The 27,998-nt window shown below is 38.7% G+C and overlaps 1 protein-coding gene across 2 annotated transcripts in view; it reads right to left on the minus strand.

The window, feature by feature from the left end:
- RABGAP1 (RAB GTPase activating protein 1) overlaps window positions 1–27,998 on the minus strand; it is a 4,144,188-nt gene that overhangs the window by 1,633,678 nt on the left and 2,482,512 nt on the right. For both annotated transcript variants that reach the window (XM_044058459.1, XM_044058460.1), the window contains one exon: window positions 8,336–8,449. In XM_044058459.1, coding sequence (XP_043914394.1) covers window positions 8,336–8,449 — 114 coding nt within the window. The remainder of the gene's footprint in view (window positions 1–8,335; window positions 8,450–27,998) is intronic.

The following is a 27,998-nucleotide window of genomic DNA, read 5'->3' on the forward strand; positions in this document are numbered from 1 at the left end:
TGGCTTTAACTCCCCTTCCAACTCCAATACTTACAACTTACTACAGTATACAAAATCATCCAAAACCCACTAGCTTGTCCTGGTCTTAGCCCTTTAATCAACTTTTATATCACAAACAAATATCTCAGATCTGAAGACAAACATCTCCTCACTATTTATAAGCCCAACAAACCCCAAGGCATAAGCCTTTACTCCTGCTCTGTACGCAAAATGAATATGACACAGAAAAAGGACAAAATAGCAGCAAAACAGGCAAATTGACGCAAGCAAAGTATTTAAATGGGTTCAATTAATAAAGCAATAAATAAACCATTAAACAATATATATATATATATATATATATATATATATATATATATATATATATATATATATATATATCAAGCTACTTTGATTACTAAAAGCAACAGCCAAAGGCTAAAGAATGAGCATAAGAAATGTAAGAATTCAAGCTTAAAATCAATAACAATAGATAATAGTGCAACTAAGCAAAAATTAATGACACACAGAAAAAGAAGTGAAGTCTATGAAGCCCATAACAAGGACACAGATACTGCCTTACCAGTCATACAGCAGGCTCTTGTGATGCATGCCAAATGAGATTTACACTGCTCAACAGTTCAGAGTACAGCAAACCACTGAACTGACTGATCCTTCTGTTATTTAAAGTCTGAAAGGCTCTGACTACCTAATTCAAGCTTACACTCCTGAACAAGCTTAGCCAATCAATCAAAATTATGTACTCCAATCCTTAACTCATTAACCCCGAGTACCGTCTCACAGCGCCTCTGTACTTACACCCGAGTGTGATGTGAGACAATAGGAATTGCAAGCTGTTACCACAGAGTACCTTCAACTGACGTGACAAACTGCAATGTAGATTTTCAATGTGAGTAGCATGTAAAACATGCTTAAATCGTAGTCTGACTTGTTCTTTACATCATATACCTACGATTCAGTGTGTTTTTACATGCTACTCACATTGAAGTTTTTGAAGAAAATCAGCTTGTAAAGCGGTCGATTATGCAAGTGGTGGCAGCCAATCGGATTATTGCAGTCCAAGCCACCACGTGTATAACACCTCCACCCCAAATCTAAATTTCTTTTGTTCTCCATGAATAAATAGAGGGTCCATCAGCACATATTTCCTTTCTTTTTTCTGATATTTGCAGATTCTGCCTGCTGCTGGATCCCTCTATTTACTGATCAGAATCAGAGACGCATGGTTTGGTGGTTTTTGCTTCGAAGGTCTCGTGTTTTTTCTTCTGCCGGTGACAAGAACCTTACTGCTGAATTCATTTAGCCTGTGGTAAGGTAAGCTGACATTATGTAGGCTAGGGTAGTGGGTTTGATTCTTGTGTATTTTGGTGCACTGATTGCAAGTGTGTGCAGAGAGAATGAAGTGTGTGTGTATGTATATAGAGGTGCCTGCATGTGTGTATGGGAGAGCGAATGGTACAGGAGTGAATGAAGAGTGTGTGATGAATATTGAAGCACCTGTGTGTGTGTGTATGAGAGAGCGATTGGTAAATGAATGAATGCAGAGTGTGTATGAATGTAGAAGTAACTGCATGTGTGTATGAGAGAGCAATCGGTTAATGAATGAATGCAGAGTATGTGTATGAATGTAGATGTGCCTGCGTGTGTGTATGAGAGAGCGATCGGTAAATGAATGAATGCAGAGTGTGTTTATGAATGTAGAAGTGCCTGCGTGTGTGTATGAGTGCGCGATCAGTGAAGGAATGAATGCAGAGTGTGTTTATGAATGTAGAAGTGCCTGCTTGGGTGTATGAGAGCGATCGGTGAAGGAACGAATGCAGTGTGTGTTTATGAATGTAGAAGTGCCTGCTTGGGTGTATGAGAGAGCGATTGGTGAAGGAGTGAATGCAGTGTGTGTGTGTATGAATGTAGAAGTGCCTGCTTGGGTGTATGAGAGCTCGAACGGTAAAGGAGTGAATGGAGAATGTGTTTATGAATGTTGACGTTTTAAAGGTTAAGGGTTGGTGCTAGCTGCAAGCTTATGTTAGAGATGCCGCCAGCTGAGCAGATTCAGGATTGCAGACCCTTTAAACTGCCGAAAAGTCTAGGTATTTTTTCCCTTACAGCTTGCATATCTATGTATAATTAAAAAAGTGCACCAAATAATACCAGTGGTTACACAAGCTACATTCAGATATTACTTACAAATCCTTCAAAAGATGACAAGCTGATCTCCTCCTAGTAGGCTTTTGGAACCTGTCTTTGTATATCAGCATTTTCTAAGAAGGCCAATCTTAGTTTCTGTATAGACTGTTGTCCCTGTTTGGTTATGTTCCATTGTGCTGCCTGGGTTTGCAATTGATTCAAAGATCTAATGGTAAACATATTCCAGTTACCTGAAGGATGTATGACAAAGAAAGACTAACCAACAAGTTAACTGGGGTCTGGTATTGCTCAGTATTGAATTCTATAACTTCTCAAGGTTCACTCCGGAGACCAAATAAGGATATGAGACCCAAAACAACTAAATAATAAAAATAACAGTTCAATATGATGAACGAAACGTAACCATAAGGATGAAATAAACGTTTGGTTTAATAACGCTTGTTGTAACAAAAGTGCGTTTTCGAATGTCTTCCTCAGAAAAAACACAATATCACATATCACATACATTTATTATTTAGTTGTTTTGGGTCTCATACCCTTATTTGGTCTCCGGAGTGAACCTTGAGTGGTTTTTAGTGACGGCTGTTCACTCCATCTCCTTTCATTGGAATTCTATAACTTGTTGTGGCAAGTGTAGTGACTCAGCCATAGTTATTTGACTCAATAATGGTTAATACTTGCTTTTTATTGGACTGATAATTTGAACAATGTCTGTATAGATGGGTATTTATGTGAGTTATAGATTATCTTGTGTATACACCTGAGATGAGCTGCATAAATGTTATGTAATTTTGTATATCTAAACATTCTATTTTCTGAAAAGCAGCACATTGGTGCATTCTTTCTGGAAGGTTTGCATAGTTGCCTATTTCATTATATTCTTGTTCATGTTTGTGTTACTGATTTTAATGTATGTTACTAAGTACTGCTGAGTAGGAGAGATGGAAAAGTTAGTGGCGTGAAATCAGTTAGGATTTTGCTCAACAAAGCATTCCAAGTGTCTTATTTGCTTTGCCTATTGTATAGTTTATATGAAGATCAGATTTAAGTGTGTAAGACGGTATAAATTGGTGTGATATGAGTCCAGTATTACTGCTGTTCATTGTAGTGATACTGAATGTGTCATGAGCCAATTTTGAACAGGGTGAGTTTACTTTTGTTGGCATATAACACTGGCTGTGAATGATTTAAATATACATCATTGTTTTAGAATGTGTTTCATTGCAACTTGAAGTTGTTTAAGTTTGCCTGATCATATAAACTCCTACATAGTTTCTGAGTAGATGGCTTATGAGTGAGAGAACATCAAGATATAATGGACTGGGGGGAGAGCCTCGGTGTGTGGCGATCAATGGAACTGGAGGAACCAAGCTGTCAGCTTGAGATTGAGAAGGTTGGGATGAGTCATTCCTGTCAGATGTGACAACAGGTCTGGAAAGGGATCCAGAATCCAGGGATCCTTCTGAAGATAAGGGCAAAGGAAAGGAAACCAGATTTGTTGAGGCCAATATTGGGAAATGAGGATTATTGTCCTCTTCAACTTTTTGGCTTTCTGAAGAAACTTGGAAATCAAATGAATGGGGAGAAAGGCAATCAAATGAATGGGGAGAAAGGCATACAGAAGTCCAGTGGGCCAATTGTGCATCAGAGCATCCCTTGGGGTTTGCCCCTGTGGGAGAATTAGGGCGAAGTAGTTGCTGCATTTGTTGTTTGGGGAGAAGCACAGAGATGGATCTGTGTCTCCCCCACAAGGCAATTGCGGAGCCTGGCCTACTAGAGATGCCCCATATCAGGCCCCACATATAGGTTATGTGGAGCAATTATCACCTTTTGTTAGAGCATGCAGAATCTTGCAGTCAAGACATGCAGGTGATTATCACCTTATTTGTGCAGTTGCAGCATGGGAGTACAAGGGTATCAGACCATATTACTTAGCAAATGATGGTCTGCACTTGTTTGTGTATTTGACATTTACTGTTTATTCCACAGGATTTTGTGATGTAGACAAACAATTGTAATAAGACTCATTCCTCACTGCTTGGTATGTTGCTAACAAATAGGTGGGAGGATGGGCTCAATAATAACTTTTATACTGTTTTTGTTGAGTAAGTGAATGGCAGAAGACAAGCTATCTAGTTTGACATTTCTGCATGTCTTATTATTATTAATATGATTACAGTGAGTAGTTGCCTGAGTGAGATAAAGGTTATTACAGAGTGACTACTGACAGCATGGAGCTACCATATTTTTATGCATTTCTCCTGGCTTTGTCAGTCACATGTGGAATTTAGGTGGGAGGAAGGGCACAGTAATATGTAAGTGTTATACTATTTGACTGACTGTGGCCTTGTAACAGATTATGACTGTGTTGCATAACACCTGCAGAAGGTAATATAATGAATGCCAGCAATTATCACCTGTGTCTGGCCGTGCATAACTTTGCAAGTCGTTAGCACAGTGCAGTTACAATATAGTACTGAGTCATTGTCACTTTTCAGGTAAAACTGTCAGCAGCTGTCACTGTTATTCAAATAAGTAGAAGTCGTTATCACATTGATGAATGCACAACTCACATTTGGCTCTTTCTCCACTTGCAGTGATTGCAATACACCCCCACCCCTCCACCCTACTTTCATTTATGTCATGTATACAATTTCAAGAAAAGTAAGCAGTCTCGGAGGAAAAATGTAGACATTACATCTTCAATTGCTGTTTTTTCATGAGAAAGTGGCTGGAATATTTCAGGTAAGGTAAGACTGTCTTCTGCTGTTCTGGGAATCACTGGAAAGGGAGAAACCAAAAAACCTACGTTGTCCCATCGCCGAATCTTGTGTTGGTGGGTGCATCACAGGGGGCATAACCAGCCAGCATGGATCTTGTGATCCACCTGGATCACAGTTGGGAACTTGGAGACTCTTCAGCTCAGTCCCATAGTGCTGCTGTCCTAGGTAAGCATGGGCTTGGGTGTGCCACTGTGATGTAATGTTTCCCTCCGGGAAAGGACACATGCAAAAAGACACAGCCTGGGTCAGTCTTTGTCTTTTGACATGTTGCCCTGATGTAGCACTCCACTCAGTCTCCCTCCCTTCAGGTGTCGTCAGTGTATGTAGGTGAGGGTAGTAAATGTATGAAGGTCAGGACAGCAATTAGTGAGTTACTTCAGTCCCTCATCCCTTAGGTCCATTGCTGAATGGGCACATGTAAAGAGAAAAGGCAGAGGTAAGGCAGACTGCTGACACTGAAGGAGGTCATGAGACCATAGTGGTATCAGCAGTCTGAGTGGGCAGCCAGCACAGCTATGGGACACTACAGATTACTAACATCTGGAGCCCCATGCCTGTCCTTGGCATATTAGTGGAGTGGCAGTCCTTACCCTGCTTCTTCTCTTTACATGTGCCCTTGCTGTGCACCCTTGTCAGTGTCCACCCATGCTTTATTTCAGCTAAGGTAAGACTGTCTTCTGCTGTTCAGACGTTTACAGAATGCGTTCATGCATGGCTTGATGCACAGGGTCGGTGGATCTACAATCTGCCATAACGGCATCACCGCGGAAGATGTTCACCTGTTCAGAAGGGATGGCATTCACCTAACTGACGAGGGCATTGCGTTGTTCTTGACCAACCTCCACAATGGCGTGAGTAGAGCCATGCAAGATTGCTAACATGCAGCTTGTGAGAAGAATGGAAAACACCCATGACCAAGTCGGACCAGTATAGTAAGTAAAACACTATTATGAAATGTGTTGTGCAAAATTAATTTCTCTGAGCTTGGCAAATAACTGTTATAGAAATTATGTTTTTTTTTTCATATTATGGTAAATAACTTTGCAAGGGAGCATCTGAATGTACCAAGTAATATCTCATTTTGAAGACAGTATTGCTGGTTCTAACATGGTAAAATAATTGTGCCTGTATGTTTGACACACGTGCAGATATCAAAGTTTGTTTCGGACTTAGGTTATGGAAATTATGATTTTTTTTTTCATATTCTGGTAAATAACTTTGCAAGGGAGCATCTGAATGTGCTAAGTAATACCTCATTTTGAAAATATTATTTATAGTTCTAACATGGTAAAAGAATGGTGCTTGTATGTTGTACTAAAAGGCAGATATAAAAGTTTGTTTCGAACTTAGGTTATGGAAATTATGATTTTTTTCATATTTTAGTAAATAACTTTGCAAGGGAGCATCTGAACGTGGGAAGTAATATCTCACTTTGAAGACAGTATTGCTGGTTCTAACAGAGTAAAAAAATTGTGCCTGCATGTTTGACACGTGCAGATATTAAAGTTTGTTTCAGACTTAGGTTATGGAAATTATGTTTTTTTTTTCATATTTTGGTAAATAGCTTTGCAAGGGAACATCTGAATGTGCTAAGTAATACCTCATTTTGAAAAGATTATTTATAGTTCTAACATGGTAAAAGAATGGTGCCTGTATGTTGTACTCATAGGCAGATATCAAAGTTTGTTTCAGACTTAGGTTATGGAAATTATGATTTTTTTCATATTTTGGTAAATAACTTTGCAAGGGAGCATCTCATTGTGTGAAGTAATACCTCATTTTGAAGACAGCGTTACTCCTTACATGATGGTAAAAGAACTGTGTCTGTGAACTGTACACACGTACAGATATCACAGTTTGTTTAGGCTTGTACGAATATGAAAATTATACATTTACAATACTTATTATTATGCCCATATCTTTGTGAGGGAGCATGGTAATCACACAAATGATGTATCATTTTGAAGCTGACATTCAGATGCACAACTTCTACACTGATATGTAGGCTCTGTCTGTTACAGGTGATGAGATATGCTTTATTTATCAATTATGAGAAATATATTAATCATATTTCTGTAAATATTTCATGAAAGGAGCGTCACACAGTAATGGTTAAGGTATAATTTTAAAGCTGACATTCATACTAACAAATTAAATTCAAATTGTATGGGTCTGCATGGTACATAGACCAAGATATTGTGCTTTGCTTTTTCAAAAAGGTAGAAAATATGCACGATATCAGCATTCCTTGCCAAATATTTACTAATGACTTTGATATGCACTATCAACACTTACACTGTTAGAAAGGTCAGTGTCTGCTGAACAACTTTCGCGTTTACATTTTTAGTGTAGCTCATAGTTAAAGTGTTATGAACATTTGTTTTCTGTATAGTATTACAAATGGATTTTCTGAAAATGAGCTCAGGCTGCACTGTTGTTCCTATGGTGGAATTAAGCAGGCAGCTTTTTCTGAGCTGCTCCAGAGTGAATGAGTTAATGGAACTTTTTCCATGGTATAAAAATCTGTGGTGATAACCAGATCTACTACTGCACCAAGTGAATCCTCTGACATTGTTGGGATGACTGATTCATTTGCAATGCTATACCTAGAAGATAGCAGAGCTATTCAATGAAGTTACACAATGGTTTAAAACAGCTCAATAATGATTAGGATGAGATAATCATCCAGGTATAGGAACAATTAGAGGGGCCCTCTTAGCTACATAAAAAAGGCTTACACATTTTATAAACACGCCTGATTTGTTAACCAAGTTGGTGGACTGACCCAAAGACCCTTTCAAGCAATATCCTAGGTCAAAATTCCTGGAGTCCAGGTTCTGATCCCTTCAGCCTCCATATGTTTACTGTGTGGCTTTAGCTTTGACTTTGAGCAAGTTGCTTAAACAGAAACTGCTCCAGGGCTGCTCCTGAAAAGTGAGCTTAACCAGTAAACAAAAATTACAAGCACAGAAAATTAAGCAAGTAATACAGGTTTAAATGTTGCCCAGAGTGGAAAGGGCAAAGATAAGCACTAAGAACTGGAAATGAAATATTCCCCACTAGAAATCTTGCAGAATTCAGATTAGGTTGTGTGGCCAAGTGCCTTCCATATTCAGATTTACATGCTAAAATCTTTTTTTTTTAAGGAAGCAAATTTCTTCAATAAATGACTGCCAAGTAGCTGAAGAATGCCATATACCATTACTACCATCCTGCTAACTACAAAAGGTCAGTACTAGCAGTATATCCCGAAGAACACTAGGAACATGCAGCATACATCAGGTAAGCACCCATACTACAGGCATTTATCAATAACATACTCTTGAGAACAAACCACTACTAGGAGGTCTCAGCTTACACAGTACACCAGCTGCTGGAGGACTTTATATGAGAAGTAACTGTAATACCTTGCAAATTTTGTATAAAGAATCTTGTCCATCTCCACCATTATCTTTAAAATAATCATGAGCAGGAAATGTTCGATTGACATCCCTGGTAATGGCACTGTCCTGAGGAGACTCCTGTAGAGAAAAAATATATATATTAAATGTAGCACTATGAAACAGCTTTTGGTGTCATAATTCATAATGTACACTAAACTCCTTTTAAAGCCATCATATCCATTAGCTCTAGCTCACTAGGATAGACATATAAAAAGCCCTTAGAATTAAAAAAGCTTGCCACAACTGAGCTCTGCTATTGCAGCTATGGTTTCCATTATGACAGTAAATTCTATACTTAAAAATGCTAAAGAAAATGTTTATTTTCCTCAGTTTTCAGTTTTTGGGTAGGCAGTGGCACAAATCTTAAAGAAGGCTGACAACAAAGCCTTCTTATACCGGTAACATAAATTAAACTTCTGTTTTGTTGACCAGATTATTAGTTCCACTAGGACAGCCATGATAACATTTTATATGTTTTGAGATTATTTGAATTGCTTTCTTCAAGTTCTCTGTTGTTAGCACCTTTTACAAGTGAGTCAACCATATTTTCATCATCAATACTATAAAAATGACAGAAACTGACTGCAAGAAAAGCATCAGTCAAGCAAAACAAAAAACAGAATACAAGTCATGCTGACAACCAGTCTTGCACTTGATCTTTCACAATAACAAAAACGCTGCTAAAATTACAATAGCAATGGGATAATTTACCTTGTCAAAAAATATACCATAAAATTATCATATATTTGCTAGTCAATGGCATACATGGCTGAGACACCATAACTCTGGTCTCAGCTAAAGCATCAGTAGCACTCTTCCTTTATACATAAACAGTACTAAATGGTGGGTTATTAATTTTAACTTCAGACTTTGGTGCATTAGAAAATCAGCTGATACTAAACTGCCCGTTTCACTATGATTCAGATTAAATACAATTACATATATACAGATTTCATACAACTCAAGCATTCTAATAGTGCAACACAAATTACAGGACAGTAAGTAAAATTAAGTAGCGTCAACTCCAGTAAAAAAACACGTAGCGTTAGTCCAGTAAGAATGCAATTTACTTATCTGAATAAAATACACTACACTTGTAAACTCTCTCATATACATACAAACATGCAAAAAGCAGCAAGGAAACGAGGCGGGGGTTGCTGTTTATCAAAGCTCTATTTCTAGAATGTTTGAGATGAATGAATGCAAGAGAATGTTCTTCATAGTAACTGCCAGTAGAAAGAGAAAGGGTGACAGAAACGGATGCAGAACACTTAGCAATTTATAGTAACGAAGAGTAAGTGTCTGCTTCAGAAAGGGATTAGGAAGCAGCAGTTTCTGGGAATGTTTTCACATCTTTGATGCTATTCATTTAAGGAACAGTTTAGCAGACAGCAAATAGTGGAGTGAGAATGAAATGGCTGACTGTTCACACAGAGTAACTGAAAATGAAAATGCATGAGCAAGTGTGTGTGTGTGTGTGTGTGTGTGTGTGTGTGTGTGTGTGTGTCTGTGAAATGCCAGCCTTAGGCTAACTAAGCCAGCTGGGAGCAACAGAACTCTGCACCTAAAGGGAGAGGGGGGTCCACACATGCCAGAGCCATAGCAAAAAAAAAAGTCATTGCCACTCACATTTCCCAGCCCCAACAATAAGAGAAACTTGTGAAGCTTGCAAAAGCTGGTAACAGCACAGTGTTTTCATCTTTACAAGAGCAAATGGAAAAACAGCAGCACAGAAGCTGGTCATCCCCGCTATGAGGGAGACTGAGCCCCTACAACGAGACTGACTTGGAGCAATGAAGAAAGACAATATCCATCTTTTCATTTTAACAGAAATGCCATGCCAAGCTGAAGAATAAATAAATTCATTTTCAGAAAGCCAGAGCAAAAGAAAACCAGACAACAAGCTAGTGCTTTCATTCACTTTAATGTACACTAAACTTCATCAGAAATGAACGAAAGCGCTAGCTTGGTGTCTGCTTTTCTTCTGATTTGTGGTCTACAGTTTACAGTGTTTTCATTTACTTTGTTCCTGTGGGCTTGGTTTTTAAGTGAATATGAGACTGCTCAGGAAGAGATGTTTTAAAAAAATAAGAGTTTCAGGACACAACAAGTAGGGAAAACCTGAGATTTTCAGCTATGCCAGAGAAGCTGGAAGGGACACACACCATTAATTTTATGAAAGTACAAATAAGCAACTGGACTGGTACTAAAAAGCAGTAGTTGTTAGTTGAAAGGGCACATCATGTGTATGCTCTGTACCTGGCTACGAGAAACCACCCTAGACCTTTACTAGTAAAGATGCAGTCCTACAAGCAGGAGGAGATGATTTTAACAAACATGTGGCAGAAGGACATAGTACTCAAAATGGGAGACAGCAGAGTGTTTGTGGAAAAGGATTGCTCATTGTACACTAGACATAAGAGAAGCAAATTTATTCCACTACTCAGCAAGATTAAATCAGCTGTACCCAGCTGTCTTCAAAGTGTTCTTCCCTGGAGGGACAAAATCATGTTTTGATGAAGTACATGCTAAAGAGGAAATACAAAAGTTTGTCCAACAAAAAGTGAGCTGAAAAACAGAAAGGGATTCTGCTTCTTGTTCTTCTGATAACAAAGATGACGGAGAGAGAGACCATACCTATAAAACTTTTTCCAGTGTTTCAATGGAAAATGTTGGGAGTGAAGGAAGGGAGCAAGGGAGCTGACTAGAAAAATTGAGAGTAAACTGGAAATTAAGTAGTGACAGGATTTGGGAGATGGAGATCAACAGTAATAAAACCAGTAACTTAATGTGGGATTACAAATACAATAATAGTGTGTGTGAAACATGACAGAACAAGAAAATCTGAAAATATTGAACTTTTACAAAATTTGTGGGACTTGTGGGGGGGGGGACTCTAAAGCATATGCTCTACTTCATGTCATTAATGTTCAAAAATGCTTTGGTGAGGAGGGAGAAAATTAACTGTAAGTAAAGAAATGTGTTTCTTACTAGTACTAGTTTTGTGGTGTATGGTTTTCTTTTTTCTTTGCATGCTATAAAGTAAAGTTTTCTCTGTTATTTGAAGTGCAATGGGGACTGTAAACATGTGCTGCTCTTTTTTTCTCTTTCGCCCCTCTCTCTTTCTTCTTGTTCAGTTTTAAGAAATGTAGGCAATTCAATGAAAAAAAAAAAGCTTGGTAAAAAGAGCATGACAAAAGAAAAAATAATGTGCTTTTTCTCATTCTTACACGGGGAAATGACTGGATTAAGGACATGTGATTTAGTAACAAGTTTTAAGAGTAAGCAAGTAAATGAAAAAGAATATTGAACATTATGAGGCTTTTTCTAGCAAAAACATGAATGCTGAGTAGCAATTCTGCATCTGGTCTTCACACTTCCATGAAGACAATCTGATAAAGACAACCTGGCTATAGGTTGGTGGGGAATGATTGGCTGAAGGAAAAGAAAAAAAACTGAGAAGAGAAACTGGCTAGGACATACTGTTCTCTGAAAGCATTCAGGGATTTTCCCAACTGGGAGAGCTATAAAGAAAAGACAAAACCAATTAGCACTTAGAAGCACAGGCTGCATCATGCATCTTAACATGCTAAACCTTTGTTTTAGGTTAACTCAAGTCTGTGTGTGTGGCTGGCAGTTTGGGAACTTTTGTTCCTATTACGGAGGTAAAACATCAGTATTTAAAGATATACATAGTTTTGTGTGTTAGTATTAAGTTAATAGGTTTGGGGGGGTACAGGGGTGTGTTTTTTTTTGTTTGAGGGCTTTCAATAAAAAGTACAGTTGTGTACCTACCATAAATGTAGATGCTTGAGTGTATTCACTGTTGAAGTCATTACTCTTGGGTTATCCTGCTGGCAGGTTACCCGCAGTCGGCCTGAATTCCTAAGTCTAGGTCAGGTGTCGGTTGCTGTCGCCTCTTCCCTGACATCAGTGCGCCAGGGGTATAAGAGATGCAGCCGACGCCATTTTCTTCAGTTTTTCTTGCCCCAGATGTGAGGTGCCCCCAAAATGGTACGCTAAAAAATGATGCCAACAATTATGCATGCAGTAAAATAAACATTTCCTTAATCTACAAGCAAATACACCACATAGGTTGTATAAGATAGAGAAGTATAGGTAAGTCCCAGCAAAGAAAAGGGGGATGGTGGGTGGGTAACCTGGACTGCAACAGTGAATACACTCAAACATCTACATTTATGGTAGGTACACAACTGTACTATGTTCATCGTGTTTCACTGTTGCAGTCATTACTCTTGGGTTGAATCCCAAAGCTGAGGTTGGGTGGCTGGGCCTAAATAGGATTAGGAGAGGCTATAAGGCCCTGCAGAACTGCAGTGGTGAAGCCTGCTCTGGATTTAGAGTAGAGAGGTAAATGGTAGTGTTTTGTAAAAGTGTGCACTGAACTCCAAGTTGCAGCCTCTAAAATGTCTTTGGTTGGTACTCCTCTGAGAAAGGCTGCTGCCCTGGTAGAATGAGGCCTAATGCCCTTGGGCACGGATTTGCCATGTTGTGAGTAGCAGAAACTAATGCAGTGGCCTATCCATTTTGAAATAGTCTGCTTTGAGATAGGCTTTCCTTGAGATCCTGCAGCATATGCCACTAAAAGTTGCTCAGTTTTTCCGAAAGCTTTAGTTCTGTCTTTACTTGCTGTCTCCACATGATGGATATTTCAACGGTAGAATTGGATTATGTTCCTGATAAACAAGTCCTGAATAGGAAATGGAATATACTGACTGAAATGAAGGATAATCCTTTACTTAATATAGAACTCTCAACATCAATTACACCTGGGGGAAAAAGGTAATACTAGCATGGCTACTGAATTTAATATGTTATATAAAGAACTAGAAAATGCACTTTATAGACTGTTCAGGCTTACTTGGCAACGGCGACACCTTGAAGCCTGCTTACACTTTAAAGTTATACCTAGAGGTATGAGAGTATTATGTATGCCATCTTACGGCGATAATCATCCAGAACTTCTAAAAAGATGGCAACAGTTAAACCTAGACCTTGGGTTTAACTATATAAAATTGTTAATCGAATATTTTTCACCTGTTGAAAATGATCTGAATTCTAAAGTTGATACTCTCATCAAAGACATCTCGACCAGATTTAAAGGGGAAACCTTTACATATAGATTAGATAATCTTTATAGCCAAATATCTTCATATGGCGATAAACTACAACAAACGAAGTTACGTAAGCTTCAAAGAGATCACACTGATTTCCTTAATGGTCAAGTATTTGTCTGGCCCAGATATCAGAACAACAGAACCAATCATAATAACATTGATAATTTACAAGATGAACATTTTTCTACTTCGAGTGAGTTGAGTGTTTCTAACACTCAACAGTGTGTTGCCCTTAAGTGACACAATTTCTGGAGATAACGTGTCAACATCACGAACAGAAACAGTGCATTCCATGACGCATGATAATATGGACACTCCCCCTCCCAACCAGCAAGTATTGCAATGACAGAACCAGGTTGTTTTGGGAGCTAAACCTAAAGTAAAACAAGGAAACTTAGAGGGTTTTTTACCACTACCAGTGAAGTTTCGCAGGACATCCCAAAGCAGATCGAACAGCCGAGGGTGAACCAAAAGAAAATTTTCAGGCGAACTGACATACAAGAATCGGATGAGAGATCGAGCAGTTTGATATTTAATCTCTCCAGCCATGTCCTCTCAGAAACTGAGTACGCTATATTGAATAAAGGGTTTTCCTTCATACAAGCCCAGGTCAGTAACATTAGTGAAATTTTGACGGACTTAAGATTATTCACACACTCCATTGCTCTGAAGCTGTTTTTTTAACAAAAATAAGTCATCTGAAGCTACCAATGGAAATTTTTCTAACTTTAAAAGAAAAAGTATTTTCACACCGACATTACCATCAATCGTTGAATGCTTTTTAAAAACCTGTGAAAATGACTTCTATGAATATTTTTTTAAACAGAGAACTAAAAAATTGTATACAAATGTTACCAATGCTGAATGGGATGTGATATATCTATTACAAAGGGAAAGTGATATTATTATAAAACCAGCTGATAAGGGTGGGGGGATTGTTCTATTAGAACTTAATGACTATAATAGTATGCGCACTATGTTGAATGATGTTGACACACACAGAAAAATGGAACAAATAGAACTACAAAAACTGATTTATGAGGTTCATCAGCAGTTATATGATTTTATGATGTGTAGGCAAATAGATCATGATTTATATTTATATTTGCTTGTGGAACTACCAAGAGTTCCATATATAAAGGGCCTACCTAAAGTACACAAGAACCTACTACCACCTCCCATGCATCCTATAGTTGTAGGTAATGGATGGGTTACTGAAACCATCTCAGTTTATATTGAAAATAAATTAAGACCCCTTGTTACGGATATTCCTTCTACATTGAAAGATACATACCAACTGTTAGAAGATTTGAATACTTTTAATAGTGGATTACCCACAGATTGCCTTTTAGTAAGTTTAGATGTTAAAAATCTTTTTACATCTATTCCTAACAGTTATGGCATGGATGCCATTAGATTTCTTATGAACAATAGTAATAAATTCAGTGGCAATGATCAGATCTTACTAAATGCCTTACTAGATATAGTACTATCTAATAATGTCTTTATGTATGACAATGATTTATATTTACAACAGTGGGGAGTAGCCATGGGCACTCCCTGCACTAATACCTATGCAAACCTAGTAGTCTATTATTGGGAAAGTCTCTATCTTTTTAATAATGAAAATTTTCAGAAAATATTATTCTATAAGAGATTTGTCGATGATGTTCTCTTATTTTGGAATGGCACTATTGATGAATTAACATTCTTCATACAATATCTTGAATCTACCACATCATTTTTTAGATTCACAATGGAATATTCTTATAAAAAGATAGATTTTCTTGATATTACTATTAAGAAGGATGGATATGGTTTATTGCATATATCACTTTATAGGAAACCCTGTTGGAAAAACACATTATTACATTTTAATAGTATGCACCCAGGCATTTGTTTCACAACATTATAAAAAGTCAATTTATTAGAATTACTAGGTTATGCAAGGATCCTATGGAATTACAAACACAAAGTCATTTACTTGAGAAGATGTTTCTAGATAGAGGCTACAATCCAGAGATGGTATCTTCGATAAGAGAGTCTTTCATACCAACTGAGGCTGCACATAAAACTAGAGATGGAGTTATGAAGACACAGCATCTCCATACTTTTAACAAATTCAAGGTTAGCTTTAACACTAGATTCACTAGTGATAATAGATCAATTATTAACATCATAAATAGAAATTGGCATATATTACTCACAGATATAGAGATAAAGAATCTAGTAGGACCAAGACCCGTTTTTGTCTATAAAAATAGTAAAAATCTTAAAAGATCATTATGTATTGAAAAGCCTAGTAAGATAAAAAAGGAAAATATTATAAGAGCTTTTAGAAATAGATTAGGTACATATCCATGTGGCAAGTGCAAGATGTGTTTATTTATTGCAACTGAACAAACTTACACCCACCCAATAATAGACTTTAAATTTGAACCTGATTTTACAGCTAGTTGTGAGGATTCTAACATGATATACTTAGCGGATTGCCAACATTGTCAGGCCTTTTATATAGGAATGACAACAAGACATTGAAAGGAAAAAATTTATAATCATATGTATGATATAAAGAAGAATGATCAAAAGAATGCTCTAGTTAAACACATAATTAGCAACCCAGGACATACTTTAAAATTCAGAGTACTACAGCTAGTTATACCCAATAAAAGGAAAGGTGACACTTTCAATGAGTTGGAAAAGATTGAACTCAGTTGGATATTATGGCTCAGAGCACATTATCCACCTGGTTTGAACCAATATATTAGTATCAGATCTTCCTTAAAAGAACGCAGTTTAAAATGACCTATTTAATAAATATATGATATTTCACAATTATGGTTATAATATACATTTTTTATTACTTTTTCATATATACGAAAATATGCTACAAGATTATGAGAATATAGTTTGATCTATATTTCATGGCTTGATGGAGTTAAAAGGTTAGGATTTATATATTTACACCAGATATCCTATAATATTAACATGAATATTAATATGTTGTGTTTTAATATATCTTCTGGATACCACATAAAATTTTTTCAACACGACATTCTATTTGTATCGCATATACTCCTGAGAGTTTTTTATTTTTATTTTTGGAATTTTATGTTTATTTAGTGGGTATTAAATAAATATATATATATATATATATATATATATATATATATATATATGTTTTCTAATATGTAACACATAACACCTAGCTTTTTACATAGCCTTTTATATATCTTCTTAATACATAATTTTAGATGCTACATAGTCTTTTAATACACATTTTGGATATTATTCGTCTGCCATACATATATATTTTTTATATTAAATGCTATGTTTATGTATTGTTACACATATATGCATGCATCTATATATACTATTTGAATTTTTGTGATTTGAATAATGTTCTATATATACATTTTTGAAATAGGCTCAAGTTTCTAAGATGTTTTGACATTCTGACAATATCATGATATATTAGTACTTAGTTCTTTGAGCTGTTACAGGCTGACATTGTGCGATCATTAGCCTTTAATGATTCAGTGTACTTGAACTGGTCTGATGTTTTTTAATCTGATTGATTGATTCTAATTATTAGTTAATTGAATAATTAACTATGAAGTTTACTGTATATAAGACCTCATGTTTTAAGACACAGTAGATCTGAAGAAGCGTACACTGAGTACGCGAAAGCGCTCATCTTTTCTGTTTTTTCACGAATAAACTCATTTTATTCTTCGTGGTGGTCGAGATCCTGTTTTGTTATCACATAGAGAGGTATAGCTAAGTCCCAGCAAAGAAAAGGGGGATGTGGGTGGGTAACCTGGACTGCAACAGTGAATACACTCAAACATCTACATTTATGGTAGGTACACAACTGTACTATGTTCATCGTGTTTCACTGTTGCAGCCATTACTCTTGGGTTGAATCCCAAAGCTGAGGTTGGGTGGCTGGGCCTAAATAGGATTAGGAGAGGCTATAAGGCCCTGCCGAACTGCAGTGGCGAAGCCTGCTCTGGATTTAGAGTAGAGAGGTAAATGGTAGTGTTTTGTAAAAGTGTGCACTGAACTCCAAGTTGCAGCCTCTAAAATGTCTTTGGTTGGTACTCCTCTGAGAAAGGCTGCTGCCCTGGTAGAATGAGGCCTAATGCCCTTGGGTACTGATTTGCCATGTTGTGAGTAGCAGAAACTAATGCAGTGGCCTATCCATTTTGAAATAGTCTGCTTTGAGATAGGCTTTCCTTGAGATCCTGCAGCATATGCCACTAAAAGTTGCTCAGTTTTTCCGAAAGCTTTAGTTCTGTCCAAGTAGAAGCGTAGTTGTCTGCGTATGTCCAAAGAATGCAGAAGTCTCTCACCCTTATTCTGTGGGTTTGGAAAAAAGGTAGGCAAATGCATGGTTTGGTTAAGAGCCACACTAGACACTACCTTAGGCATAAATGTTGGGTTCGTCCTTAGAGAAATCCTGTCTGGATGGAAAATGATGAAAGGTTCCACAGCCATGAGTGCCTGTAACTCTGAAACTAGTCTTACAGAGGTTATTGCTAGGAGGAGAGCTGTTTTCCAAGATAAAAACTTTATATCAGCTGTATTGGCTGGCTCAACAGGTGGCAGCGTGAGGTTTTCCAAGAAATAATTGAGGTCCCATGCAGGTATTGAGGCTCTCCTTGGAGGTCTTATGTTTTTGGCCCCTCTGAGGTACTGCCTTAGCAAAGGATGGGAAAAAATAGGAGGTTCCGTACTGTAATGAGCTGAAATGGCAGAGACATAAATTTTAATTGATGAAAAGGATAGGCCTTTGTCCAGCATCTCAGTTAGGTATTGTAAAATCTGAGGAATATTTGGTACAGATGTGTCAATTCCTTGTGCCTGGTTCCAAGCACAGAATATTTTCCATTTTTCTGCATAAAATTTTCTGGTACTGGGCCTCCTGGCCTCCAAAATAACATCCATCACTGCTTTAGAGAGAGGTGTGTTTTGAATGGTTACATTATCCGCCATGCTGCCAGATTTAGGGTCCTGAGTTGGCTGTGCAGAATCTGATTGTTTCACTGGGTCAGTAAGTGAGGAATTGGAGGCAATGTCCAGGCTGGGCCTTGAGACAAACTTTTTAGGATTGGGTACCAGTGCTGGCGTGGCCAGTCTGGGGCAATCAGAATCATTCTTGGCTTTTCTTGTCTGACCTTTAGGAGTACCTTGGGGACGAGAGGCAGAGGAGGAAAGGCATATACTGTTAGACTTTTCCAGCTGAATGACAGAGCATCCACTTTCCATGCTTGCTTGTGATAAGTCCTTGTGCAGAATTTCTGTAGTTGGCAATTGTGAGAGGAGGCAAACAGATCCATGTCAGGGCATCCCCATTCCTTTGTTATCAAGCTGAAGACTTGTGGATCCAGTTTCCACTCGTGGGGATCCGTGAGGTTTCTGCTTAGTTCGTCTACCACAGTTTTGTTCTTTCCTGGCAGGAATTATGCTTGCAGGTGTACTTGATAAGTCAATGCTGTGTCCCACAAAGTCATGGCTTGTCTGCAGTAGGGGTAGGAATGTGTGCCTCCCTGCTTGTTTATGTACCATATGACTGTAGTATTGTCCATCCTTATCAGTAGTTGTCCTGGATGGAGTAGATCCTTGAAAGCTGTCAGGGCATTCTGAACAGCTAGCATCTCTTTTTGATTGATATGTAGATGCATTTGGCTTGTGGACCATGTGCCCTGAATACATTTTCCTACCATGTGTGCTCCCAAGGCATAATCTGATGCATCTGTTGTTATCGACTGCCTGGCTGTGGGTAGAGTGAATGGCTGTCCCTTGTTGAAGTGACAGGCATGTGCCCACCATCGAAACTCCTGTTGCAGGCAAGGAATGAGGGTAATTAATGCTTCCAGGCTTTGACAATGTTGAGTCCAGACACTTTTTAGGTACCACTGAAGTTTCCTCATATGCAATCTGGCATATGGAATTAGCAGAATGCAGGATGCCATGAAGCCCAAAGCCTGCAGAATTTTTCTTGAAGATAACTGGGTCTTTGTTGCCAACATTTTGAAGTAAGAAGTTAGTTGCCTTTGTTTGTCTGGCGTGAGATAAGCCATCTGGGCAGTTGCATTTAAGCTTGCACCCAGGAATATTATCTCTTGAGGGTACTAGTTTTGATTTATTTTCGTTTACTGTGTACCCTAGGCAAATTAAGAATCTTTTTATGAACGCCAGATGCTTTAGTAGAGTGTCCTTCTCTGCTTGTATAAGGCAGTCGTCCAAGTAAGGATATATTTGAATTCCTCTTTGTCTGAAAAATGCAATTACTGGTGCCAGGCATTTTGTGAAGACCCTGGGCGCAGTAGATAAGCCAAATGGCAGTGCAGATAATTGGTAGTGCATTGAACCAGCTATGAATCTGAGGTATCTTCTGCAAGACTGTCTGATTGGGACATGCAGGTATGCCTCTTTGAGGTCCAACGTTACAAGCCAAGCCTTCTTGCCCAGCATGGGCAGAAGCTGCTGCAGAGTCGACATTTTGAATTTTGGAATGTCCAGAAAAGTGTTTAGAATAGACAGGCCCAGAATTGGTCTCCAAGCTTTGTCCTTTCTGGGTACTAAGAAAAGTCTTGAGTAAAATCCTTGTCCCTGCTCTTGCTGTGGTACTGGCTGAATAGCCCTCATATCCATGAGAGAAGAAGCTTGTTTTTGTGCCTCTGCCCATTGATTGTGTGGCAGGTCTGGCATACCTCTTGCCTTTGGAAGGGTGTGAAAGTGGAACCTGTAGCCCTGAGAGACTATGTTTAAGATCCATTTGTCCTGGGTGATCATGTGCCAATTTTGTGAAAAAAGTGCTAGCTTTCCCCCTAAGGGTGCTGCCAAAAGATAAGTGCTTGCCATTGGCAGAGGAAAGTCATTGGGACCGTTTCCTATATGGATGTGATTTGTCTTCTCCACTTTTGGAGGTAGTAGCACCCCATTGTTTGGACCTGTATGAGCCCTAGGGTTGTTGTCTGCCTCTAGGGTGTCTGTATCTGCCTCCTTGTGGTCTGTCTGACACTGGAAAGGACCAACTCTTAGAAGGCCAGTTCCTGCTAAATCTGGGTGGTTGTACCTGTAAGAAATCCTTTACTGTCTGCATAGAATTTGCTTTATCCTCCATTTTCTTCAACACCTCTTCTGCCTTAACACCAAACAAAGTATCATGCTGTAATGGAGCATCCAATAATTTTGCTTTAACATGATCAGGCATATTCTGTTCCTTTAACCAAGCATGCCTTCTAATAACAGAACCTGTAACAGTGGCCCTACAAGAGGCCTCCAGTGAATCAAAACCACAATGGAAAGTATGCTTTCCCACTTGTTCAGCTGCATGCAATAAATCCTGCATTTCCTTGTTTTCAAAACATTCAGAATTTGTCAACATTTTCTGCTTTAGCAGTGACATTAAGTATTGCTGATATTTAAGAATATGACACTGACAATTTAAAGCCCTTACAGACAAGGTAGCAGAAGTGTAAACTTTTCTCCCCAATCTGTCCAGTGACCTAGAATCCCTATCCGAGGGAACAGGGTTTTTAGCTGTAGAGGCCTTGACCCCTTTGGGACCCTGAGATATTGTTTCTGGGTCAGCAGCAGGGTTTTTATAAAGAAATTTATGAGACTCTGGAACCCTGTAGTATCTGTTTGGCTTAACAGGTGCAGGAGGCAAAGAGTCAGGAGACATGCTGGACTCTGAGAACACATCATCTACAATGTCTAGAACAGGTGGAATAGTAAGAGGTCTATGCTGGGGAAGTAGAAGAAAGTCTCTGAGCCTTTTCTTTGATTCTGAGTAATCCTGGCTCTCCCAGTGGAAATGCTCCCTCATAGTATGCAGGGTTTCCCCAAAAGAATAATCCTCAGGAGGAGAAGCTGAAGGGATAGATTTGCCAGCATCAGAATCCTCATAGGGAGGCAGAGAGTATCCCTGTTCTGAAGATGAGTCAGAGGAAATGGAAACCTGATCAGAGGAGTCATATTCTGTGTCTTGCTAGGCCTCTTATCAGGAGGGGGATGGGAACCCCTAATCAAAGTAATTAGGTCTTCGGTTCATAGGTTGGTACTAGGCTGTCAGCCCTAGGGCCTATACAAGCCTAGTCATAACAATTCCCTGGCTATTTCTTCCCACACTATTTAATTCCCTGGACCCTTGTCTAGCAGGGTGACTGACGTGATCCCCGGAGTGAATTTCCTTTCTCCCATCTAATCGTCAAGGTTCGTTTTGAAGAGGACCAAAGAGGCACTCTGCTTGACATGTATGGGCAATCTATTTCAGAGTCTGGGGAGTCTCTGGGTCAGGAACTTATCCCTCCAGCATGTTTTGTTTATTGTGATGACAAGGTTTAGATCCCTGGAGCGTGTGGCTCTGAGGGATTGGGATTTCTTTAAGTGTAGCATGCCCAACAGCTCTGGGTTCGACATGGCCTTGTATGTTAAGCAAAGATCGCCTCTGAGTAGACGATATGCGACAGAGTATAGCTGGAGTTTTTTAAGGCGGTCAGCATAGGGCATCTGCTTTAGGCCTGTGATTCTTTTAGTGAGGTATTTCTGTGGCCTTTCCAGTTGTTGCAGATGTCTTGCGAGGTACACACCAAACGGGGCATTGTATTCTACAATGGGTCTAATGAGGGATGAGTACAGTGGGACAATGACCTCCTTTTTTCTGGATGAAAAGCCCTTAGTGATGAGGTGTGCCACATAGAAGGATTTCCTGACTGTTGTGGCAATGTGGTTATCGAAGGTGAGACCACTGTCCACCTGTGTCCCTAAGTCTCTTAACAAACTTTCGGTGTTTAGTGTACTGCCACCTATATGGTAATTCACGGACACATGTTTTTTCCCAAAGGGGAGAACTATACATTTCTTGACATTGAACTTGAGCCCATGGCTCTGGCACTAAGCATCTGTTTCTGTAAGGCCCTTTTGTAGAGTATCCACATCATTTGGGGATTCAATAATGGCTCCCAGTTTGCAGCCATTTTAAGCATCTGTTTTTTAGGCATGGAAGTCTGTCCAGGAGAATGCTGTACTTGTTTCTTTGTCTTTAAAGCTGTTTTAGTGTTTCCCTTGGAAGCTGAGGTTGGCTTAACATATAACAGTGTAGGTCTGAAAACACCCTCAGAAGCTGATGCCTGCTCAGCGGCTCCGGACCCATCTGAGGGAATAGTTTCAGAGAGTCAATACCTTGAGTATCCAGAGGCCTAGCTGTCTCCACGTGGGAGTCGGTAGTGGCCTGTGACTCTGACGTAGCGGGCGTCAGGGGCTGCGAAAGCGCCTCACTGAGAACCGGCGAACCAGCAACTGGCCTAGCGGAGGCCTCGTTGTTGGTTTTGGACCTTGGATGCCTGTCCTTTTCCTTTTCCTTGCGCTTTTTATAAACTCCAGTCTTCGGCTGTTCCGACGGCATTATATAATTAAACCTTCGACCAAAGTAATGAAAGGCAAAATCGTACCGATGCTTAATAGTACGTTGGCTAAATCTAGCACAAAACTGACAGCTAGCAACGTTGTGGTCAGGGCCTGGGCAAGGAATACAGTAAGAATGAAAATCCTTATGAGGTATTTGCTTCCCACAAGAAATACAATTGTTAACTTTTTCTGACATCGGTCTGGAGCAAGAAAAAAGTTTCCCCAACGGGGTACTTAGCTTTATTGAAGAGTTCGGATCTGAAATTCGTTTAGAAAATCTCAGGCGTCGGCCAACCGGCACTTGTGAACTGTTTTTGCTTCGGGCACAGCGCGGCAAGAAAGGCTGAAGAAAATGGCGTCGGCTATATCTTATATACCCCTGGTGCACTGACGGCAGGGAAGGGGCGACAGCAACCATCGCCGGACCAGGACTTTAGAATTCAGGCCGACTGCGGGTAGCCTGCCAGCAGGATAACACAAGTGCAATGACTGCAGCAGTGAAACACGATGAACATCTACTATTCTTTAGTACAGATGTCAGATGTCAATAGAGGGTTCAAAAAGATTGATAGATCTCTCAAATCACTTTTAAGACAACAACTGATAACCACAGAAGAGGCAGATTCATAGATGTTCCTTGCCCACAATTGGGCAAATTCTTTGGCATACCCAAATTACATAAGAATTCAATAAATCCTCCATTTCAACATATAGTGTCTAACTTCAAAACCAAGACGGAAAAAAATTCAGAATTTCTAGACTGGACTCTTAACCCGAATATGCAGAGATCAAAATTTTACTTACGTGATTCCTGGGACTTCTTACTTAACTCCACCCACATCACAAGACATTTTACTAGTAACTTTAGATATTGAGGCCCTTTACACCAATATCCCCCACAAAGAAGGCATAGAATTTCTACAATCCTATTTATCACTACACACTCACCTCAGTACACAGAAAATAAATACAATTTGTACCCTGACTTATTTGGTACTAGAAGGTAACTTTTTCTACTTCAACAATTCTATACATCAACAAATCAAAGGAGTGGCAATGGGGTCAAACATGGCTCCTGCCTTTGCTAATTTAGTATTAGCAGCGTAGGAATCAAATTCACTTGTGCATTTACCTGACTTCAAGTTTGTGAAAATATACAAGAGGTACATAGATGATGTGTTTTTTGTGTGGGAAGGTAGTGAGCAACAGTTACTCAAATTCTTGGATGCAATTTCTGAATCCATTCCATTTCTGAAATTCAAACTGGCCTCTTGTGGTAAACAGGCTGACTTTCTTGACACACACATTTCTCTGGATACTATTAATATGTGTTGGAAGTCTACCCTACATAGAAAAAGTACTTTTAGAAATAACTATTTGGACTTCAGCAGTATGCATCCACGTTTCATGAAATACAATTTGGCCAGAGGTCAATTCATTTGCTTATCACGTCTAGTTAGCGAAGATGATCTTTTTCTAAAAGAATGTTATTTTCTTAAAAAGTTACTATTGGACAGAAATTATCCAGCTCAACTCTTAAAACTCACTCATACATGAAATCACTGAGGCCAGACCAGTAAAGTTTCCACCCATTATCAAAAAAGGTTTTCTCCCCAGAAGTAAATCTCAGGCTGTTACTCACAGTGAAAGCCCAGTAGCTGGTTATGCCTATAATGAAGCTAGTAATGAAGCCAATAATGTAGTTTCACTCTCTTCAGGCCAAGGATCTTCCAACTACTCTTGCACTTGTACTGCTCAAGTTGAACCATTTCCGTCTGTTGCACCCATAGTAGACAAAATACCTGACACACCCTCTTCACTACAAGACAACAAACACCAGAGACTGGACTATAGCCTTTCCTTTACCTATTTGCAGAGACTCGACAGACATTAAAAACATTATTCTGGACAACTGGGACATTTTGACTAACAGTCAAGAAGTTGCAGATAAACTTGGGCAATTACCTGCTTTTTACATAAAAAATCCAAATCTCTTTTAGAGTTTCTTTTGAAAACAGGGATCCCCCCATGTTTACTGAGAACACTCTTTCACAGAACTCTAATGTGGCCATGTTCTTGTGGAAATTGTGTAATTTGTCCATATATGCATCAAGGCCATTTCATTTGTGTTCAAACATAATAATTTCAAAATAGTATTTAATGCTCATTTAGAATCCATCTCTGTCATCTATGCTGCTGTTTGTAATTCTTGCCTGCATTTTATATAGGCAAAACTACTAGAATATTATCTTCTAGGGTCAAAGAGCATTTATCAGCTATCAGAAAGAATGATGTCAGAAATGCCTTAGCTAAACATAGCACTGCCTGTCAATTTTAATGGTTTCACTTTCCTGGTTTTACAAAAAATTGATGCCTTTTTGGAGATGTTAATACTTTGTTAGAAGTAAAAGAGTTGCTCTGGCAGCTCAAATTCAATGCAGACTCTACCCCTGGCCTAAATGATAACCTTAATATTAAATGTGCTCTTAAATGGCAAAACTAATATGCTCTTTATCTGGTGCTGGCAGTTATACTGTTTGTTATCTGGTGCTGGCAGTTATACTATTTGTCAACATTTACATGTCACTCATTGTACTATTCTTGCATTGGTTACAATCCTTTACAGCTCATTGGTACTAACATTCCTGTCACTCATTATATTATTTATAATAATTAGCTACCTCCCATTGTCTATATATACCATGGTTTTCTCATTACTATTTGTCTGATGAAGTTCTTATTACAATAAAAGGAGGAAAGCTTTTAATACTGGCTCCTTCGTCTTTTGTTCGCTAAGAAGTCTTATTAGATTTATATATATATATATATATATATATATATATATGTACATATATATATATATATATATATATATATATATATATATATATATATATATATATATATATATATATATATATATATATATATATATATATATATATATATATATATATATATATATATATATATATATATATATATATATATATATATATATATATATATATATATATATATATATAGATATATATATATATATATATATATATATACACACACACATATATACATATATATATATATATATATATATATATATATATACACACATTATATATACAGATATACATATATATTTCTTCTACCTTGAACATAGAATAATACACTCAATGTGATATCTGCCCATATTGAACTAAATGCTCACTCATATATAACTTTATATGTATTTTACCTTAATTGCCTTTTGTTATACGTGCTGTTAAACTGCTCTTTTTTTACAAGTGCTGCTTTAAATCACTGACTATCCATGGTGCATTTACTAGGTATAATATCTGCTGTTTAAGTGATTAATTACCTGTTTACCCTAAGTGTACTAACTGATACAGACTGGCACCATATTCTGCTGTCTAAAGTGATTGAATCTCTTACGTTATTTGACTTGGACCACCTCTTACAATATCTAGATAGATTGTTTTAACTGTAATTGAATCCCACCACTCTTTTGCACCCACCGCACTAATCCCTCACCACAGCCCCCCACCCCCACTTGTATCTCACCCTATTCTACCTTACACTCACTTCAGTTGTTCCCCATATTACTCATTCACTCAGCCACTGTTATAGCTCCTATTTATCTTAGTCCCTTGCAACTCACTTGTCTTTACATTTCTAATTTTTGTTTTGCAGGTTACTTAACGCTACCTGTTCTACCTTGCATCTTCTCCCGGCCCTAACTGCCTGGATTTGCCACCTCCTGCCAAACTTCTGTGGACTGTGTCCTCTCCTAGTGGACTTAATCAAAGTATGTACTACTCACCTGGAACATTGTTATGCTGCCTGTAATCTCAGGGCTACCCCTGTGCTGGCTCTAGCTTACCTGCTGACTGCCCCCTCTCCACTACCTCATTCTCCTACTCTAACCTGCTAATCCCTCAGTCCTCCTACCCCCCCACTCAGCCCTACTCCTCTCCACTGTTAAGCACATAATCCAGATCACTGTTCCCTATAACCATTTCCTCCTTCTATCTGCTTGTGTCCTCTCTAACACAGTAAGTGATCCTAGACTCCCCCTTATTCCTTGCCCTACATGGCTCTCCCTTTAGCTTCTATAGTTGTGCCTTGCTTCTAACCCCCTGCTTCCTTATCTCTCTGGCCCACTACCTCTGCTTATAGGTTAATCCCTGCACTCTTTTCTCACTCTTTCTCCCCTTCTCACTGATTGATTGTTTTTCTACTGGGTTCTTCCTTGCTGGTGCAGCCTCGCTACGCTCGGGCTCACTTCGCTCCCCCACCCTACCCCCCATTCCCACCCACCCCAGTAGTTTCCTTTATACTTAACCATCCCTCCCCTTACAGCCAATCCACCCACTACAATTCCACTTCCTGCATATCTCCACTCCCACATTCCATTCCTAACTTCCTTTCCCCACACCCAATCCAAAATAACTTCCTTTCCTAACTTCCTCTCCCCACACCCAATCCAAACTACTGAACATGTTGCATCTACTTATATCTGCAACACTACTTCACTCTACTCTGTATATCCACCTCCTGTCACTACCACCTCACATATCCATTCCTCTGTTCTCCAACTTCTCACTCAGTCTACAGTTTTCCGACTGCTTCTTCCTTCACCATTTCTCCAAACCTGTTTTAACACTTCTATCTCAACTTTATATAAAAGACACATACTTCACATTCTCAAACTATCTAATAAAACTAAACCTAAACCACCCAAATACTATCAACCTTTCACATTAATTGCTCTTCTCTCAAAAGACCTACTCTCCTCTGGGGACATCCACCCCAACCCAGGCCCCTCTACACCTCCCCTTGCCCCATCCCCCACATCTACCTTATCTACCTCCTTCTCAGAACTCTCTACTAACAACTTACCAAACACACTACCCCTATCTCATAACTCACCTCCATGTAAACACCTAACATTCTACTCACTGAATATTCAAAGCTTAGTTAATAAAACCACTGAGCTACACTCATGGATTGCTTACAAAACCCCTAACATCCTATCCCTATCTGAAACTTGGCTCAAGCCACATATCTGT

Source organism: Protopterus annectens, chromosome 16.part0 (genome assembly GCF_019279795.1).
Source record: "Protopterus annectens isolate FY-2018-M chromosome 16.part0, PAN1.0, whole genome shotgun sequence".
Classification (NCBI taxonomy): domain Eukaryota; kingdom Metazoa; phylum Chordata; order Ceratodontiformes; family Protopteridae; genus Protopterus; species Protopterus annectens.